We start from the raw sequence: 16,594 nt of genomic DNA, 5'->3' as shown, positions 1-16,594 counted from the left end.
CCAATCCCAGGATTGAGAAATGCCTTGGCATCCATAACGGTAACCTTAATGTATTGTCCCAAGCACAGGGCATTGCACTTTAGTTCTGTCAGAATGATATAGATATCTCATCTCACCAGTTAGCTTCCCAACTGTTAGCTTATTGCCAGTGACATCCCAGTGTTCAAAAACATTTTTGGATGGCTCTATATGAGTATTTTAAGCCATCCATCCCCTTCCCTGCAGCCTAAACCATCGGAAACTTGATGCAGCCTATCCATAACTTCCCCCTAGTGCCTAACCCTTTCTGACCCGGTATTCCAACAGTCAGGATGGTGACTGCCAGGTTAGTAACTACATCCCCCTTTTAGGGTGTTGAGCCAGAATCAAAGGTTAGTTGCATTCCCTGGCATGCTTGGTCATTCCCCTCCCTGCTCTGTCATATTTGGACCTGATATCTACAATAATGCCATTAGCTTGGTAATGTCTGATGCACGCATGTCACAAGGCGCTTTCTTAATCAGGTTTGAGATGGAAGTCTCCTATAAATATTTTGCAGAAGATTCAGAGCGTATAAAACAAAACAAGGCCCTGTGAGCAAGCTAAAGTTCGCTTTAAGACCATCCTGCAACAGGAAATAATTTTGCAGTCATCTGACACTAAACAATTGTGAACATGAAAATTATGTTTATTTTGCCTTTTAAGGATAAGGTTTTGGAAGAAAATGTCAAAATACCATATTCCGTTACGTACTTGTAGTTATGGCACCAACTGTAATGCAGTGCGAGTCGCATCCATGCTGGATGCTGGCTGAACTTGGGCTGTCTTTAGAAGGCATGGTTTGCCTTGTAAGTGATTTTTCCTTCCTTCTTGCTTTTTTTTATTTTTTAAAGTAAGAGTTCGGCAAGCATCCCACACAGCCACCAAACTCGCACTGCATTACATCTGGGCCATGTTCTTTATTTACCTGGCAGTAAGAGTGTTTGTTTGTTACATTCCAGTGGAAGATTTGAAGGCGAAAGCTTTGCAGAGATACAATCAAGTTCGGGTGTGTATATGAGAAGAAAATCTTTTCTTGCTTGCTAGTGTTACTGCATTATAGTTTCCTTTTGGAAGAATTCTATATGGACTATTTTGTATTTATGGCAGAACACCTTTGCAGACACATGGGGACAGGGGTATTTTCTTTAGGTTGTTTGCTAACTTGTCTGAAATTAAACAGGGGCAAGCTCCTGAGAAGCTTGTGTCCGGCTCTGATGACTTCACACTCTTCCTCTGGGCCCCAGCTGAGGATAAGAAGCCTTTGCAGAGAATGACTGGACATCAGGCTCTCATCAATGAAGTTCTCTTTTCTCCTGACACCAGAGTCATTGCTAGTGCTTCTTTTGACAAATCCGTAAAGCTGTGGGACGGTAAAACCGGAAAGTAAGTCTTTTATGCCATTTTTGTCACCTACTTTAATAGTATTATGTAGCGATAATGTGAGCATATTCCACAGAACTTCACATTTGGCTATAGCAACCAATGAAATTCTGTCTATCAATTCTCTATTGCGTCATAGAAAATGATAAACTGACTCTAAATGGTTGCTATGGGCAACACCATCTCTTTTTTTTTTTTTTTTTTTTTTTTTTTTTTTAGAAGCTTTAAAAAACTTACCCCTAAGGGGGGATAATCAATTAAGTTCCTTTTTAGTTTAATTTACATTCTAGTCAATTCCGGCACTGTCGATAAACCAGTGGATCAATGAATTACTCGCTGATCCACATGTTTTTGACTGTTGTTTTAGTCATGTTTCACTGATGCAATTTTGAATAAAAAAAAAAAAAAAAGTGAACTTGCATTGGTAAAACATTACTAAAAACCATCAGAAATGGGCTGCAATTTGAATACTAAAGGCCCAGTTTTTTTTCCCGCCTAGCCTAAAAAATTTAACTTAATTGAATACGCCCTTACACCACTTTCAGATCGAAAAAAAAATAACTGGTAATTGCTGGGTTGCTGCCAGGTCGCAGTGTGGTGTGAAAACAGTTGACCAACCCAGCAATTCAACCTTGGTTATAATAAGGGTTAACCCTAGTGCGCCCTCTGTATAATAGGGGACCTGTGTTTAGTGTGAAAGTGCCGGACCTGGGTCCTTCTCAGCATTGCGATCGGAAAGCGGTATAAGAGTGAAACATTCATATAATGTGAATTCGTACTGTAGATTTAAGTCACAAAAAAAAAACCTGCAAAACCGTTGTGGGAGATTAGGGAGGTACTACAGTATATTTGGTAGGAAATTGATGGCATTAGTTGTGCTGGGCATACATTATACAGTTATCGGCTGCAGACTATTGGCAGATTGGGCTGGTAATCACACAGGCCCTTATTCAGATCTCATTGCAGTACAAATTTGTTTGGAAAATGGGCAAAACCATGTGCAATACAGATGGGGCAGATGTAACGTGCAGAGAGCGTTAAATTTGGGTGGGGTTTGTTGAAACTAAAATCTAAATTGCAGTGTAAAAATAATGCAGCCAGTAGGAAAGAAAAGAGGTAGATACCTAGGTATCTAGAATAGGTAGATAATAGGCGAAAAGAGGTAGATACCTAGGTATCTATAAAAGAGGTAGATACCTAGGTATCTATAATAGGCGCCACCACTGGAAAGGGTGGTGGGTGACTTAGAAGCAGCTGGAAGGATGTATCAATGGCCAGCTTCTAAGTCACCCACCACCAACAAACCGATTGAGACCACTATCACCATCTGGAGTGAGGAATCCTAGGATGGGCAGCACCATCTCGGTGGAGGAACGCCACCTCTTAATTTTGCCCCAACCAGGACCCCACATCCTCAAACTCCCAGCAATCCAACTGTGGAGTGATCCCGCTGTCTCAATAAGCGGTGAGAAAACAGTGGCAGATTCCATCCCACTGCCACATACCACCATTGGAATCACTTTCCTTTTGGGCCCAAAAGAGGATGGGACACTACTGGAATTGAGGTGACTGTGGGTACACAACCCCATTTATAATAATTGCAGCATCTCTTTCTCTCTTTTTTTATATTCATATTTTGAGGATCCGTTTTAACAGCTTTTCAGCTGAGTATGTGCACCATTAATTCTTTTAATGTTTATTGACCTAATAAATATAAATGTTTTTCATGTCTAATTGAATCCTTTTAATTAGCGCAACCGACCCATTCTTGTGTATAATGCAGCCAGTATTTACCCTACACAGAAACAAAATAACTCACACAAATCTAATTCTCTCTGCACATGTTAAATCTGCCCCACCTGCAGAGCACATGGTTTTTCCCATATTCCAAACAAATTTGTACTGCGATCAGATCTGAAAAAAGGCCATAGTGTGTGGCCATGACTGAATGAGAAAAATATTTCAACATGACAGACTGATCTGATCAGAGAGGAACAGGGGAAATGTGTCCTTGACATGCAAGTTTAGATCTGATCGCAGTACAAATTTTGTTTGGAAAATGGGTAAAACAATGTGCAGTGCAGGTGGGGCAGATGTAACATGTGCAGTGAGAGTTATATTTGGGTGTGGTGTGTTGAAACTGAACTCTAAATTGCAGTTTAAAAATAATGCAGCCAGTATTTACCCTGCACCGAAACAAAATAACACACAAATCTAAGTCTCTAGTCAGTGGGCGGTATTCAATGTGAATACCGGCGAGGTGCAGCGAATCCTGTTTAGGATTCGCTGCACATTCGCCACGTTCCGGAGCCTCGCCTGCTCCGGTATTCAACGAGTCAGGGGCTCGCTGCCCCTGACCGGCGAATATGAGCTCCTGCGGCGAACGCCGCAGGGAGCCTGAGGACGGTGGCAGGCAGGGAGATGGAAGTCTCTCTGCCTGCCCCAGAGCGTATGTGGGGGGGAGGTGGGCTCCCCGGGTGCCAGGCAGCACAGGCTGCCCCCCCCCGGGAGTGCCAGCAGGGGACCGGGTATATTCACTACACCCGATCGTGCATATGTAACGATTGGGTGCAGTGAATATATGAATATCTAATGAGCGGCTCGGCTCTGGCGCCCCCTGCTGGCTGCTGTGTAAAAAATATATATATATATTTTTTTTTTAAATTAAATATATATTCATGTGCTTACAGCACATGAATAAAAATAGCATGCCCCTCCTCAGAATAAAATTCCTGATTTTTTTACACCAAATGTAAAAAACAAAACACTTTATTTTAAAAGTTCACTTTCCACTTCTCCATAAAAATATAGCGATTGCTACTCGGTGAATCATGGCGAAAAAAACCTTCAAATGTATTCGCCATCTGGTCATTGAATAGGGTGATTCACCGTTTTAGTCAAAAATTCGCCAAACAGCACAAATTCACCATAAAAACATGGCGAATCAGGCTCATTGAATACCGCCCTATATGTTACATCAGCCCCACCTGCAGTGCACATGGTTTTGCCCATTTTGAGAACAAATTTGTACTGCGATCAGATCTGAATAAGTGACCTTACACTGTGAGATATCTGTGTATAACCATGAGATCTGCTGGGTGTCAGTCTGTCAGGTAAAATGTCTATCAATCTGTCAGACATTTTATCTACCCATGTATGCCCAGCTTTAGTGATGAGTCGTTGAGCAAGTAGCTACATAGGACTTTGCTACTAGCCATCCTAGTAAAGGCCAAAACACACTGATATTTTACTTTTACAATATTTCATGACTTATTGCACAATTTGAATACATTGGAGTGGGATCCATTTGTGTATGTATACAGTTTCAAAAGTGTTCAGTTTTTGATAAGCTTTTGAATCCTTTATAAATTACAAATAAGTGATTTAGAGATCATTTATCAACATTGGGTTTAGGTGTAAAATTATACTTCTCTAAGCAGATGCTTGCTTTTGTTGTTCTAAGCTGGTACTAGACTTAAGGTGATTTGATTGCTGTGGGTCAGCGCAAATGTATTGATAAATGAGCCCTTTTATCCTTTATAGCCACAAGGGAAAGTGATTCAGATGTGGAAAGTACAGTACCCGTGTGCTGTAGTAAGGGTAACCGTGTTATTTATTGTTTTCATGAACAAGTCAGTTACTGCAATCTAATGAAAATTCTAGATAATGAGTGAAGAAATGATACAAATGAGCTTTATCCTGAAGCATAAATGTCTTGTATTATTGTTAAACTTTAGATACATTACTTCCTTGCGTGGTCACGTGTCTGCGGTCTATCAGATTGCCTGGTCAGCAGATAGCAGACTTTTGGTCAGTGGGAGTAGTGACAGCACACTCAAAGTCTGGGATACAAAGACCAGGAAGCTGGCTGTGGATCTCCCGGGACACGCAGATGAGGTATGTGATACTAATATAGTTGTTCAATTTTCAGTTTTGCCTCGCTGTAAACTGCAGTCATTAATTACACACCATTTAAAATATAAAAACGTACGCTCAAAATCGTCACAATTAGGTTTCTACAATACTGCACAGATATTCTTACTAGTGGTGTCCTGTGCTCTATTCACACAATAGCTGTGTACACTGAACTCTTTATGTTGAGACTGCATGATGTACTTAGAGATGTAATTGTGTTCATGGGGATTTATTCAATTCAGTGCACTGGGAGGGAGCTCCCAAAGCTATTCAAATAAGTGTGCTGCTAATGGTGCCCATACACTTATGCGTTCGGATGCAATGGGACATTGCACCTTATGGTGCCTAAAGTGCCCTTTTCCAGCACCCGACATCACATGCCATCTGTGATGCCACATCAGGTGCTGGAAGAGGGCAGGCAGTGGAGTAGCACCACGCTGTGAAGGAGCGCTGGTGGGCGGAGGGGGGCAGCGGCAGAATTTGAAAATGTTCTAAACACTGGGTGGCCACTTATTGGCTGAGAGAAAGAGCTGCCCAGTGTTTTAAACCGTTGTTTCAAATTCTGCTGCCGCCCACCAACGCTGCTGCAGTCTGCTCCCGCCTACTGCATTTATGCAATCGCATGTGGTTAAAAACCGATCGCTCCTGCAATTCAATAGATATTTTGCTCAGCACATAATATCTTTCGACGTGAGATTCGACCGGCGGGCCCCCTCATCGTGTCACATGGTACACAGAATGTGCATACAATCATTCGATTTATCAAACGGATGTGGTTGAAATCGACCCATTTCACATTATTTTAGTTTCACCTGAATATACTAAGGGCGGTATTCAATGAGAATACCTGCGAGGTGCCGCGAATCCTTTTTAGGATTCGCTGCACATTCGCCACGTTCCGGAGCCGGTGGGCTCCGGTATTCAACGTGTCAGGGGCTCGCTGCCCCTGACTGGCGAATATGAGCTCCTGCGGCGATTGCCGCAGGGAGCCTGAGGACGGTGGCAGGCAGAGAGATGGAAGTCTCTCTGCCTGCCCCAGAACTTTGTGGGGGGGAGGTGGGCTCCCCGGGTGCCAGGCAGCACAGGCTGCCCCCCCGGGGGTGCCAGCAGGGGACCGTATATTCACTATACCCGATCGTAACGATCGGGTGCAGTGAATATATGAATATGTAATGAGCGGCTCGGCTCCGGCGCCCCCTGCTGGCTGCTGTGTAAAAAAAAAAAAATATATATATATATATTTTTTTTTTAAATTAAATATATATTTATGTGCTTACAGCACATGAATAAAAATAGCATGCCCCTCCTCAGAATAAAATTCCTGATTTTTTTTGACACCAAATGTAAAAAAACAAAACACTTTATTTTAAAAGTTCACATTCCACTTCACCATAAAAAGATAGCGATTGCTACTCGGTGAATCATGGCGAAAAAACCCTTCAAATGTATTCGCCATGTGGTCATTGAATAGGGTGATTCACCGTTTTTGTCAAAAATTCGCCAAACAGCACAAATTCGCCATAAAAACATGGCGAATCAGCCTCATTGAATACCGCCCTAAAGGTCTTTTGGAGAGATTTTTGTGATAAACTGCTCCTACTGTTTCAATTCGCATTTTTTAGTAAGCAATTTGCATTTTTGGGGGGGGAAGTTTCATTGCGATGGTGGCTCATGTGCAGTATCGGGGTATTTTTTTGTGAAGAATAACCCAAAGGTGTTGTGGAGACCCATTGCAGGACAGAGCTTTTACAGAAGCTCTGTCCCTGCATGTGATAATTGATACATCCGTGTGATGTATTCAGTTAGCACATTGGGAGTTTGGCCAATGTCATTGCATCTTCGGTACTCTTTACTTAGAAGGGCGCCCACGATTTTGATCGTGGGCATCGTTAGTAAAAAATCTCGGGCATTGAATGCACTAAAAAATCGGGTGCGATCAACCGACGAGATGCCCGAGATTTCCCATAGGGAACAATGTTAAATGTCTCAATTGACCCAATTTTCCTGTTCAATGCCTCAATTGACCCGATTTTTCCATAGGAAACAATGTTAAATGGGCCACAGAGGCCAAATAGGCACCCTGAAGTGTATAATGGCCACCCGAATTGTTAACGCCACCCCACGATCAACGTCAACCCGATGCGTGGCGAGCGCAGCGGTACGCGTCCTACGACCTTTTCATACCCCCACTATCCACGTCGGCGTGGAGTTGAGAATAGAAAGTGTGGCGAGCGCAGCGAGCCACCGAGCCCGAAGCGTGGCGAGCGCACGCGGACAGCTGTGAAGCCCGCGAGGGGACGCGGATACCTGTGAAGGTATCCGCGTCCCCTCGCGGGGCTCGCTGCGCTCGCCACGCTTCGGGCTCGGTGGCTCGCTGCGCTCGCCACACTTTCTATTCTCAACTCCACGCCGACGTGGATAGTGGGGGTATGAAAAGGTCGTAGGACGCGTACCGCCGCCCCTCGCGGGCTCGCTGCGCTCGCCACGCTTCGGGTTGACGTTGATCGTGGGGTGGCGTTAACAATTCGGGTGGCCATTATTCACTTCAGGGTGCCTATTTGGCCTCTGTGGCCCATTTAACATTGTTTCCTATGGAAAAATTGGGTCAATTGAGGCATTGAACAGGAAAATCGGGTCAATTGAGACATTTAACATTGTTCCCTATGGGAAATCTCGGGCATCTCGTCTGTCGCATCGCACCTGATTTTTTAGTGCATTCAATGGCCGAGATGGGCGCCCTTCTAAGTAAAGAGTACCGCATCTTCAGATGCAGATGGTAATAAATTGGCCCCTTAGTGTGGTGCAAACAGCATCATGGCAGGGCACATTAGACTGAGAATGACTGTTCTTGGAGCTAAACACCACAAGTACAGCCACTCTCCCACCTAACTAGTTTGAATATCTCCAGTAGCTCCTTCCTGGTGTTATTCACAGTGCGCTGAATTGAATCAACCCATTATCTTGTAAGACAGCAAAGAAATAGAGGTAAACAACGGTTTCCCAAAAGCGCGTTGCATTATCTTATACCTTCTGTGGTTAGACTAAATAGAATATATATAGTTTGGCGGTTTCTCCGGCCTCACTGTGAACTGGTCTAAATCCTCCATGATGCCCCTAAGAGGCCCACCACCGCTGGCACTGGGCACCCCCCTTCCACTTAGCTGGGTTTCCCAATTCAAATATTTGGGGATTAATATCACCAACATCAGTCAGGACTTTATCCCTAGAAACCTACACCCACTGCTGTCCGTCGTTAAGGATAAACTGTCGGTCTGGACCAGGTTGCCCCTAAATGTCATCGGCAGGGTCAACTTGGTCAAAATGATCTTGCAGCCCAAGATAACATATGTCTTAAATCAATCCCCGGTGTACGTGCCCGCTTCCTTTTTTAGGCACCTAAATAGCTTACTATCTTCACTGATATGGGCTAATAAGCGCCCCAGAATTAGCGTCAGCACTCTTACTAGACCACAGACGGATGGGGGTCTGGCTCTACCACAATTCAGACTGTACTACTACGTTGGCCAGCTCTCGCACCTTAGGCACTGGATGCAGGACACTGACCAGAGCTCGCTCCCTACCACATTTTTGCACCAAATATGTCCCGACATCACACCCACGCAGCTATTATTGGGTGGGAGGATACCTGGGGGGGCCCCTCCACTGGTGGTCCAGGCCATCAAGATATGGCAGGAGGCCCAATCCTTGATGGGATACACGGCCATAGATCCTGGAGCTCCCCTCTGGCATTCTACCAAATTGCCTGAACTCGCTTGCCTGTCGGGCAGGAGTCTGTGGTCATCTGGGGGGGTGGTGACGATTGGACAACTATATGAGGCAACCGTGCTGAAGTCTTTTCAACAGCTAAAGGAGGAATATGGGTTATCTCAGGTGTACTTCTTTAGATACCTGCAGTTGCGTCACGCCCTTAACACCCAGTTTAACAACAGCCCTCCTGTGCTACTATCCTCCCCGGCAAAAATATTCCTGGCCAATCTCGGACAGGTAAAAACCATCTCTCTAGCCTATTCATTCCTTTTATCCTTTTTACATAAGGACTCGCTGCCCGCCTTGAGGGCCAAGTGGGAGGTCGATGTGGGTGCTTTTGAGGAGGAGGAGGAGTGGGAGGAGGCCTTGGCATCACCACGATATGCCACAGTCTCCGCAAGATTTCAACAAGTCCAGCTATTTATTATACACAGAACATACCTAACACCGTGCACTATGGTTAAATTTGGTGGACGGGCCTCCCCGGCCTGCCCAAAGTGTGGTTTCACACAGGGGAACCTATGGCATCTCCTCTGGGAATGTCCTCTGGTTGACTCTTTCTGGGTGACGGTTAAATCAGCCATTATATCAACTGGGATATCTGGGCAAGCTCTGACGCCCAAGATGTGTATTTTGGTAAGCAAGGAAAATACATCACTGAACAACATAGAGGGACAATATGTGACCAATTTGTGCTCCCTAGCTAAAGTTGTCATAGCCAGACATTGGATGGCTAGCTCGGGACCCACGATGGCGGAGTGGAGGGCTCTAGTTAACACCACAGTACAGCATGAAAAATATGTATACATGTCTCGGGGTACCTTGCCCAAATTTGACAAGATATGGGGCAGATGGCTGGAGTCTCCGCATTCAGCACATTCCTGATGATACAAAGCTGGGCTGTGGTGTTGACTGTAGACGCTGATAACTATATCGCTCATATGCATATTAGAACTGATCAACCCAAGATTGTGTATTGATATATTACCCTAAATGGGATTGAACCCCTAAATATGCACGTTAATTAATGACTAATGCTCTCTCTCTTTTTCTTATCTCTTCTTCTTTCTACTGTTCCTCTTTAATTCAAATAAACAAAATCAAACTTTAGATACTCAGTCAGAGCAGGATGGCGATATCATTTCTCCCTACCAATCGACTCTTTATTATATTTTCTAATATATTGTAGGGTGACGATACTGTATGTGAACACAATGTACATTTTGATGTTCAATGCTTGATTTTGATTGACTGTTTTACATGCACAATGCTTGATTTGCTGTTCTGTTCTGTATTAATGACCTGTGAAATAAATAAAAATACTTTATTAAAAAAAAATAGAATATATATATATATAATCTATCGCGATATATATATATCATGGTTTCAATTGTGAATATGGTGTTTTCTCCGGAACATTTATTGGTACTTGTGGACAATCACGGCTCCCACGATGTGCATCGTATACATATATATGTAGCACACAGCTACTTGCACTGGGTGGGGGTAAGTTTTATGATGATCATACACTTGTGTGTGTGTGTGTGTGTGTGTGTGTGTGTGTATGTATGTATATATATATATATATATATAGCTGCTTTTATATGTATCACTATGTGTTATCCTGAAGACGGGGTCACCGAACCCCGAAACGTAGATTTCGGACATCTTGGATTAAAGAGTCCCTTTTTTACCTATTACCTGTCTCCGAGAGCTGCTTGATTCCTATTGTATTTGGGTGGAACGCAAACCTCTCTAAGAAGGCACCGGAGCAAAGTTATCCTGTGCCAACCGTGGGTCCGGACTCCAAACAAAACTGTCAAAACCTGGTCCGGTGCCCTCACAGCAAAAGAATACAGTAGACGGAGATGCGGCACTCGGACAGAAAACTTGAATAGGATTGCTAGGCAACGTTTCAGTTTTTATTAACTGTTTTGAAACCTTTTTTCCAGGCTTGAAAACGGTTAATAAAAACTGAAACGTTGCTTAGCAACTTTATTGTTAAGATATATATATATTAGGGCAGAGTGAAAAAACTGAAATTGAGTAATTCAAAATCGGCTAGTGTGGGAAAGTTGTGACTTGACCTGATCAAGAAACGTGCAAAAGCTTTTTGATCTGAGTCCACATCTTCTGTTCTGGCAAGAGGCCTAAAGTTTTTTGACATGTTCAATGGCCCCCAAATGTAATTTTTGAGGCTGTACCACCCCCACTATCAACGCGAACCCGAAGCGTGGCGAGCGGCAGCGGTACGCGTCCTACGACCTTTTCATACCCTCACTATCCACGTCGGCGTGGAGTTGAGAATAGAAAGTGTGGCGAGCCACCGAGCCCAAAGCGTGGCGAGTGCACGCGTATACCTGTGAAGGTATCTGTGTCCCCTCGCGGGGCTCGCCACGCTTCAGGCTCTGTGGCTCGCTGCGCTCGCCACACTTTCTATTCTCAACTCCACGCCGACGTGGATAGTGGGGGTATGAAAAGGTCGTAGGACGCGTACCGACGCCCCTCGCGGGCTCGCTGCGCTCGCCACGCTTCGGGTTGACGTTGATAGTGGGGGTGGTACAGCCTCAAAAATGACATTTGGGGGCCATTGAACATGTTTGATACTAATTTCAATGCATTTGGATGCTTTTCTGTAAAAAAAAAAACCCGCATGTAATCGCATGCGATGCGATTTTTTTGCTATACGATGCACATCGTGGGAGCCGTGATTGTCCACAAGTACCAATAAATGTTCCGGAGAAAACACCATATTCACAATTGAAACCATGAAAATGGGTCATTTATCAAGGATGTTTTCTCTCGCCAAAGTTAGTCACTTTTGCACTAGGACAAGCTCGTACTCTCTTTTACTAAGCTAAAGTATAATAATAAATCACTCTAAGACATCATGACATAATTTTAACTAGATCGGAGCATCTTCACAGTTTTTGTAATTTTCACAAAAAAAGTGAAACTTTAGGCCTCTTGCCAGAACAGAAGATGTTGACTCAGATCAAAAAGCTTTTGCACGTTTCTTATTCAGGTCAAGTCACAACTTTCCCACACTAGCCAATTTTGAATTTCTCAATTTCAGATCTATATATATATATTGAATGAGCAGCAGTGATCCAGAGCAAGGGTTCTTCAAACACTTGCCATAAAGCTGGTGAGCTTGTAAATTCAGTTAAACCATACAAATGAAGTGTCACGCTAATCAGTGTTACCAGTCCATGGCTTTGAATGATGTAGTTTTATATTCTGCTTTAAATTACTAATCTTGCTCCAGGTTTTTGCTGTTGATTGGAGCCCAGATGGGCAGAGAGTAGCCAGCGGAGGAAAGGATAAATGTTTAAGGATGTAAGTATGAACACATGTATAATATTTTACAAGTTGATGGAATACAGTATGGATGTGATAATGTAAGCTATTTTTCCATGCTTTTAAAGTCATGTGCTCTGTTTTTGAAAATCTACAATAGCTGGCAGTGGTCATCCCAGCAACAAGCACTTTGTTGTGATTCAGGCAACTGGCCGGATGAAGGGCTGCAATGGGCCAAATTTGCATGTGTGCACTCTTCTAACCCCCACCCAATAGATCTACTATCTGTAGCCACTCATTTCATTTAGTTTGCAAAAACAATAACTGTCCTTTAGGTTATGCTGTTATGTGTGTTTGGCCCCCTCTCTGAGGGTGAGAATAAAACCAGTTAGCCATGATTAATTGCTATGGCTAATGGATTCCCACGGATTATCCAATTAGCCCTGACAGCCCTGGCATTTATTGGGAAACCATTTCAAGCTAAATCTGCAATAACCATCACTTAAAGACCATTTTACCATATCCCACGTGTCATCGCATGAAAGCAGGCCATTTACTGCACGGTAAAAATAGGCTATCATTGGATAGACCAATATTAAACATTTTTTTTTGCCATGTGGTAAATTACAGTGCAGTAGGATACCCCCTATAGATTTATATGTGCCTCTTTTGTGTCCATATTAATACAGAGAGCAGCAGAATCGGTCAATTCTGTCACTACTTGTAATAACATAATTTTAGCAGGATGTGACAAACTGATGACCAATAGTGAATAAAGCAGGCGTTCTAATTGAGTTATGGGAGGATATTTGAGACACACAAGGATGGATAACACAATTTATTGATGATCTAGGTAAGACATGTCCAAACTGTGGCCCTCCAGTTCTTGTGAAACTACACATCCCAGTATGCCTTGCCAAAGTGTTAGCATTCCCTAATAGCAAAACTGTGGCAAGGTATGATGGGACTTGTAGACTCACAACAGCTGGAGGGACATAGTTTGGACATGCCTGATCTAGGTGGATTTTAGGAATGGTCAAGAAAGTGGAACTTACAGTTTAATGCTACAAAAAAAAACTTTTGCACTTGGGTCTAGAAAACTTAAGGGTTATAGTATCAAGGGTACTGTATTGGACACTAGTGAGTCAGATGCTTGGATTGCATAGGGTGAGGAATCTATAGTAGGAAATATAAGTGGAATAGCCTCCCATCAGAGGTGGTTCTTATCGGTCATCCAATTCTATGTTTCTGTATTGCTAAACGTACGCAGCAGTGGGGGTTGGCAGCTGTTAAATAGCTGGAACGAAGGACTTGGAAGTAACCTTTATGTAATTGGGTTTTACTTTGGATATTCGACCCAAAACTAATTTCTGCTGATGACCGTTTAATTTTATAATGTCCAGTGTTATAAATGCCCAAAATGAAAGTCTGCTTGCATGCTGTTAATAGCTGCTATAACCATTATGTAATGCTATGTCTTTCTAATACAGATGGAGACGATGAGTCCAGTGACATGACTTGCTTACGAGAATGAATGATACTTTCATTATGAAGATGGGAGTTTGTGTGAACAAGAACCAAAGTCCATTCTAATTTGCAGAGGACATTTTAATGTTAACAATTCTACAGTCCTAGCAAATGGGCAAATCTGTTTACAGTGACCTAAATAAAACCAGGAATGTAACCATAATAAGACTCTTCAGAAGAGAATGGAGTAAGAGATGATGGATTGAGTAAAATGGCACAGAAAACATTGGGCCGGCAGTACATTTTTAAAGATTTGTACTATAGAAACATAGAGGTGTTTTTTTTTTCTTTTTTTTTGTATATTTAATTAAACTCCAGCACACTGAACTGTTGTATTTCTACGCAGCTCATGCATTGGCCATCTGAAATGTGATCACTTGCCGCTGTTCTGCTCCTTACCCAGGGCTGCAATGCTAAAGACAGTCATAATAAACATATCTGGCAATCTATATGTTATATGCTTTATATCAGCATACATTAAAATGTCTAACATGCACCAGAAAGTAAGATGAAGGGGCAAATATGAAGTTTGCGGTCATCCATTTATTTTATCTAAAATAAATGTATATCCAAGAAATCACTGACTACGTATTAAAACAAACATTTATTTTTGGTCTAGTTTTCATGGTAAAATTAAATTTTTCAAGATAGGACTTAAGGATAAGGATGCCAATATACTTTATATAGCTTACAGATGTAGCCCTCCGAGAGAAGTCTCATCCGATTTCCCCTTGAGCCTTTTGGCGCAGGGCCGCATGTGGTGTATCACATGTGATCCTGACCTCTGGTACGATGCGCACGAGATTGAGTGCATTGGTTTGGATGTCAAACAAATACAATTTGGCCCGATTTCACCCCATTCACCGGAGTCAGGTGAAATCGTGCCCAAATGTCATAGTGTATTGGGGTTTTAAATGTTCATGCCAAAGCAGCCTGGGGGCTATTCGTTCTCCTGCAGCCATCTCCTGAAGGGGAAGATGGCTGAGGGGCCCTATTCAATGCTGTCTTCCCCAACAGCATTGAACAGGGGATCTCGGCAAAACGAGCCGGACTTCACAAGAAGTCAGGCTCGTTCTGCCGGGAAGGTACGAGCTCCCAGCTCGCCTCTTCCCAGGCTGCAGCTCGCGGACATGCCCCCTTCTCGTCCCGCTGCAGGCGGGACATTGAATCCCATCTGCAAATTCTCGGTCGTGCAGACCGAGAACAGGACAGTGTCACGGCTGTCGGGCCAGCTCGACAGCCGTGACCCAAGATTGACCCTTTGACTGGGAATTGAAGTCTTGAACTAGAACGAAAAGTTATTGGGACTAAATACATGTTGACCTTTGCATCCTGTCCTAGTGCACTCTAACATTTCTTTGAAGAGCTTTATCTTTCAGTCATGTCCCATTGTACAATTTAGGCAAGTGCAAGTTCCTCCTCAGTATTACTGGCACACCAGCTTGCAAGGTTATGTGTGGGTAAGTCTGATGCTTGTGTATTTAGGAAGCAGGAGAGTAGTGCACTGCATCTTCTACATTCTTGACAGTGCTTATAGAATTGTAAACTCTCTTATCCCCTGGAAACCTCTCCATTATTTAATTGTTAATAATTAACCTGCTCATTGTTTAAATACTCTGCTCACATTTTGCAGTATTGCACTATGTCTCTTTTTGGTTTTGGCTCTTTTTCAGGGAAGGTTTTCAACTCTCCAGTCATTTTATGCTATATACAAAGACGTTAATGTTCAGCAATTATATTGTGAGTTGATGCATGTTATATAATTTTTCACCAGTGGGTGTCACTACTTTTCTGTTTTGATAACTTGGTATAGACCAGTGGTTCCCAAACTTTTTGAAATCACGGCACCCTAAAGCAGTGGTTCTCAACCTTGGTCCTCAAGTGCCCCCAACAGTGCATGTTTTCCAAGTCTCCATACAGAATCGCAACTGAAATAATTATCTCCACCTGTGGGTTTTTTAAAACATGCATTGTTGGGGGTACTTGAGGACTGAGGCTGAGATACCCTGCCATATAGTATCAGAATACTTTTCGCAGCACCCCTAGGCCAAAAGTTTGTTATGGATAAATTCTGAAGTAAATATAAAATGACATACTGCAAGTTGTGCTTATGTGTCATCCTTAGGTTTAGATATGAGGTGAGGGACAGGATTTGCTACTGTTTCTCCACCAACTTTGATCGGCTGCCACCATCACTAGTTTTGTCTGTTACATTGACCATAAATTAATTTAATTGGTCTTAAACTACCAAACCAAGGCCCCACTGGCAAGTACCCCAGAGTGCCATGGCACATAGTGTGAGTACCACTGATATAGACACAATAATTTTATAATAGTACTATAGATTTGAATGCATATAGTTCTAATTAAACAAAAAATAAACTTGGAGAGCCCAGGGCCTGTTCTCATGGTCTCACTCGTTTGACAGCACAGAAGGATTTATTGTTCTTTGAAAATAATTCCATTTTATTAGTTCTAGTGTATGGAAGAACCTGGGAGCACATGGGGGCAGGGAAGATCTGCTGTAAAGTAATGGGATTTATTAGTTCACTAGAATGCATGGAATCTAATGAACACTACTACCAAAAGCCGAATAGATACCCATTCACACTTGTCTGCAATTTTGAAAGGTTTAATTCTCAAAGTGCATCAGGGTTATAGGTAATGTAGGGTACACACCAGG

At 42.9% G+C, this 16,594-nt stretch overlaps 1 protein-coding gene across 2 annotated transcripts in view; it reads left to right on the top strand.

Moving 5' to 3' along the window:
• NLE1 (notchless homolog 1) overlaps positions 1 to 15,992 on the top strand; it is a 90,380-nt gene extending 74,388 nt beyond the window's left edge. For both annotated transcript variants that reach the window (XM_083173733.1, XM_083173732.1), the window contains exons 9-13: positions 981 to 1,027; positions 1,202 to 1,404; positions 5,139 to 5,298; positions 12,353 to 12,423; positions 13,875 to 15,992. In XM_083173733.1, coding sequence (XP_083029859.1) covers positions 981 to 1,027; positions 1,202 to 1,404; positions 5,139 to 5,298; positions 12,353 to 12,423; positions 13,875 to 13,887 — 494 coding nt within the window. In that variant the 3' untranslated portion in view covers positions 13,888 to 15,992. The remainder of the gene's footprint in view (positions 1 to 980; positions 1,028 to 1,201; positions 1,405 to 5,138; positions 5,299 to 12,352; positions 12,424 to 13,874) is intronic.
• Positions 15,993 to 16,594: the final 602 nt, after the last annotated feature.

The sequence above is a fragment of the Crinia signifera genome, chromosome 2 (assembly GCF_055691185.1).
Source record: "Crinia signifera chromosome 2, ASM5569118v1, whole genome shotgun sequence".
Lineage (NCBI taxonomy): Eukaryota > Metazoa > Chordata > Amphibia > Anura > Myobatrachidae > Crinia > Crinia signifera.
Note: the sequence above shows the minus strand (reverse complement) of the source record. Positions and strands in the feature narration are given on the sequence as shown.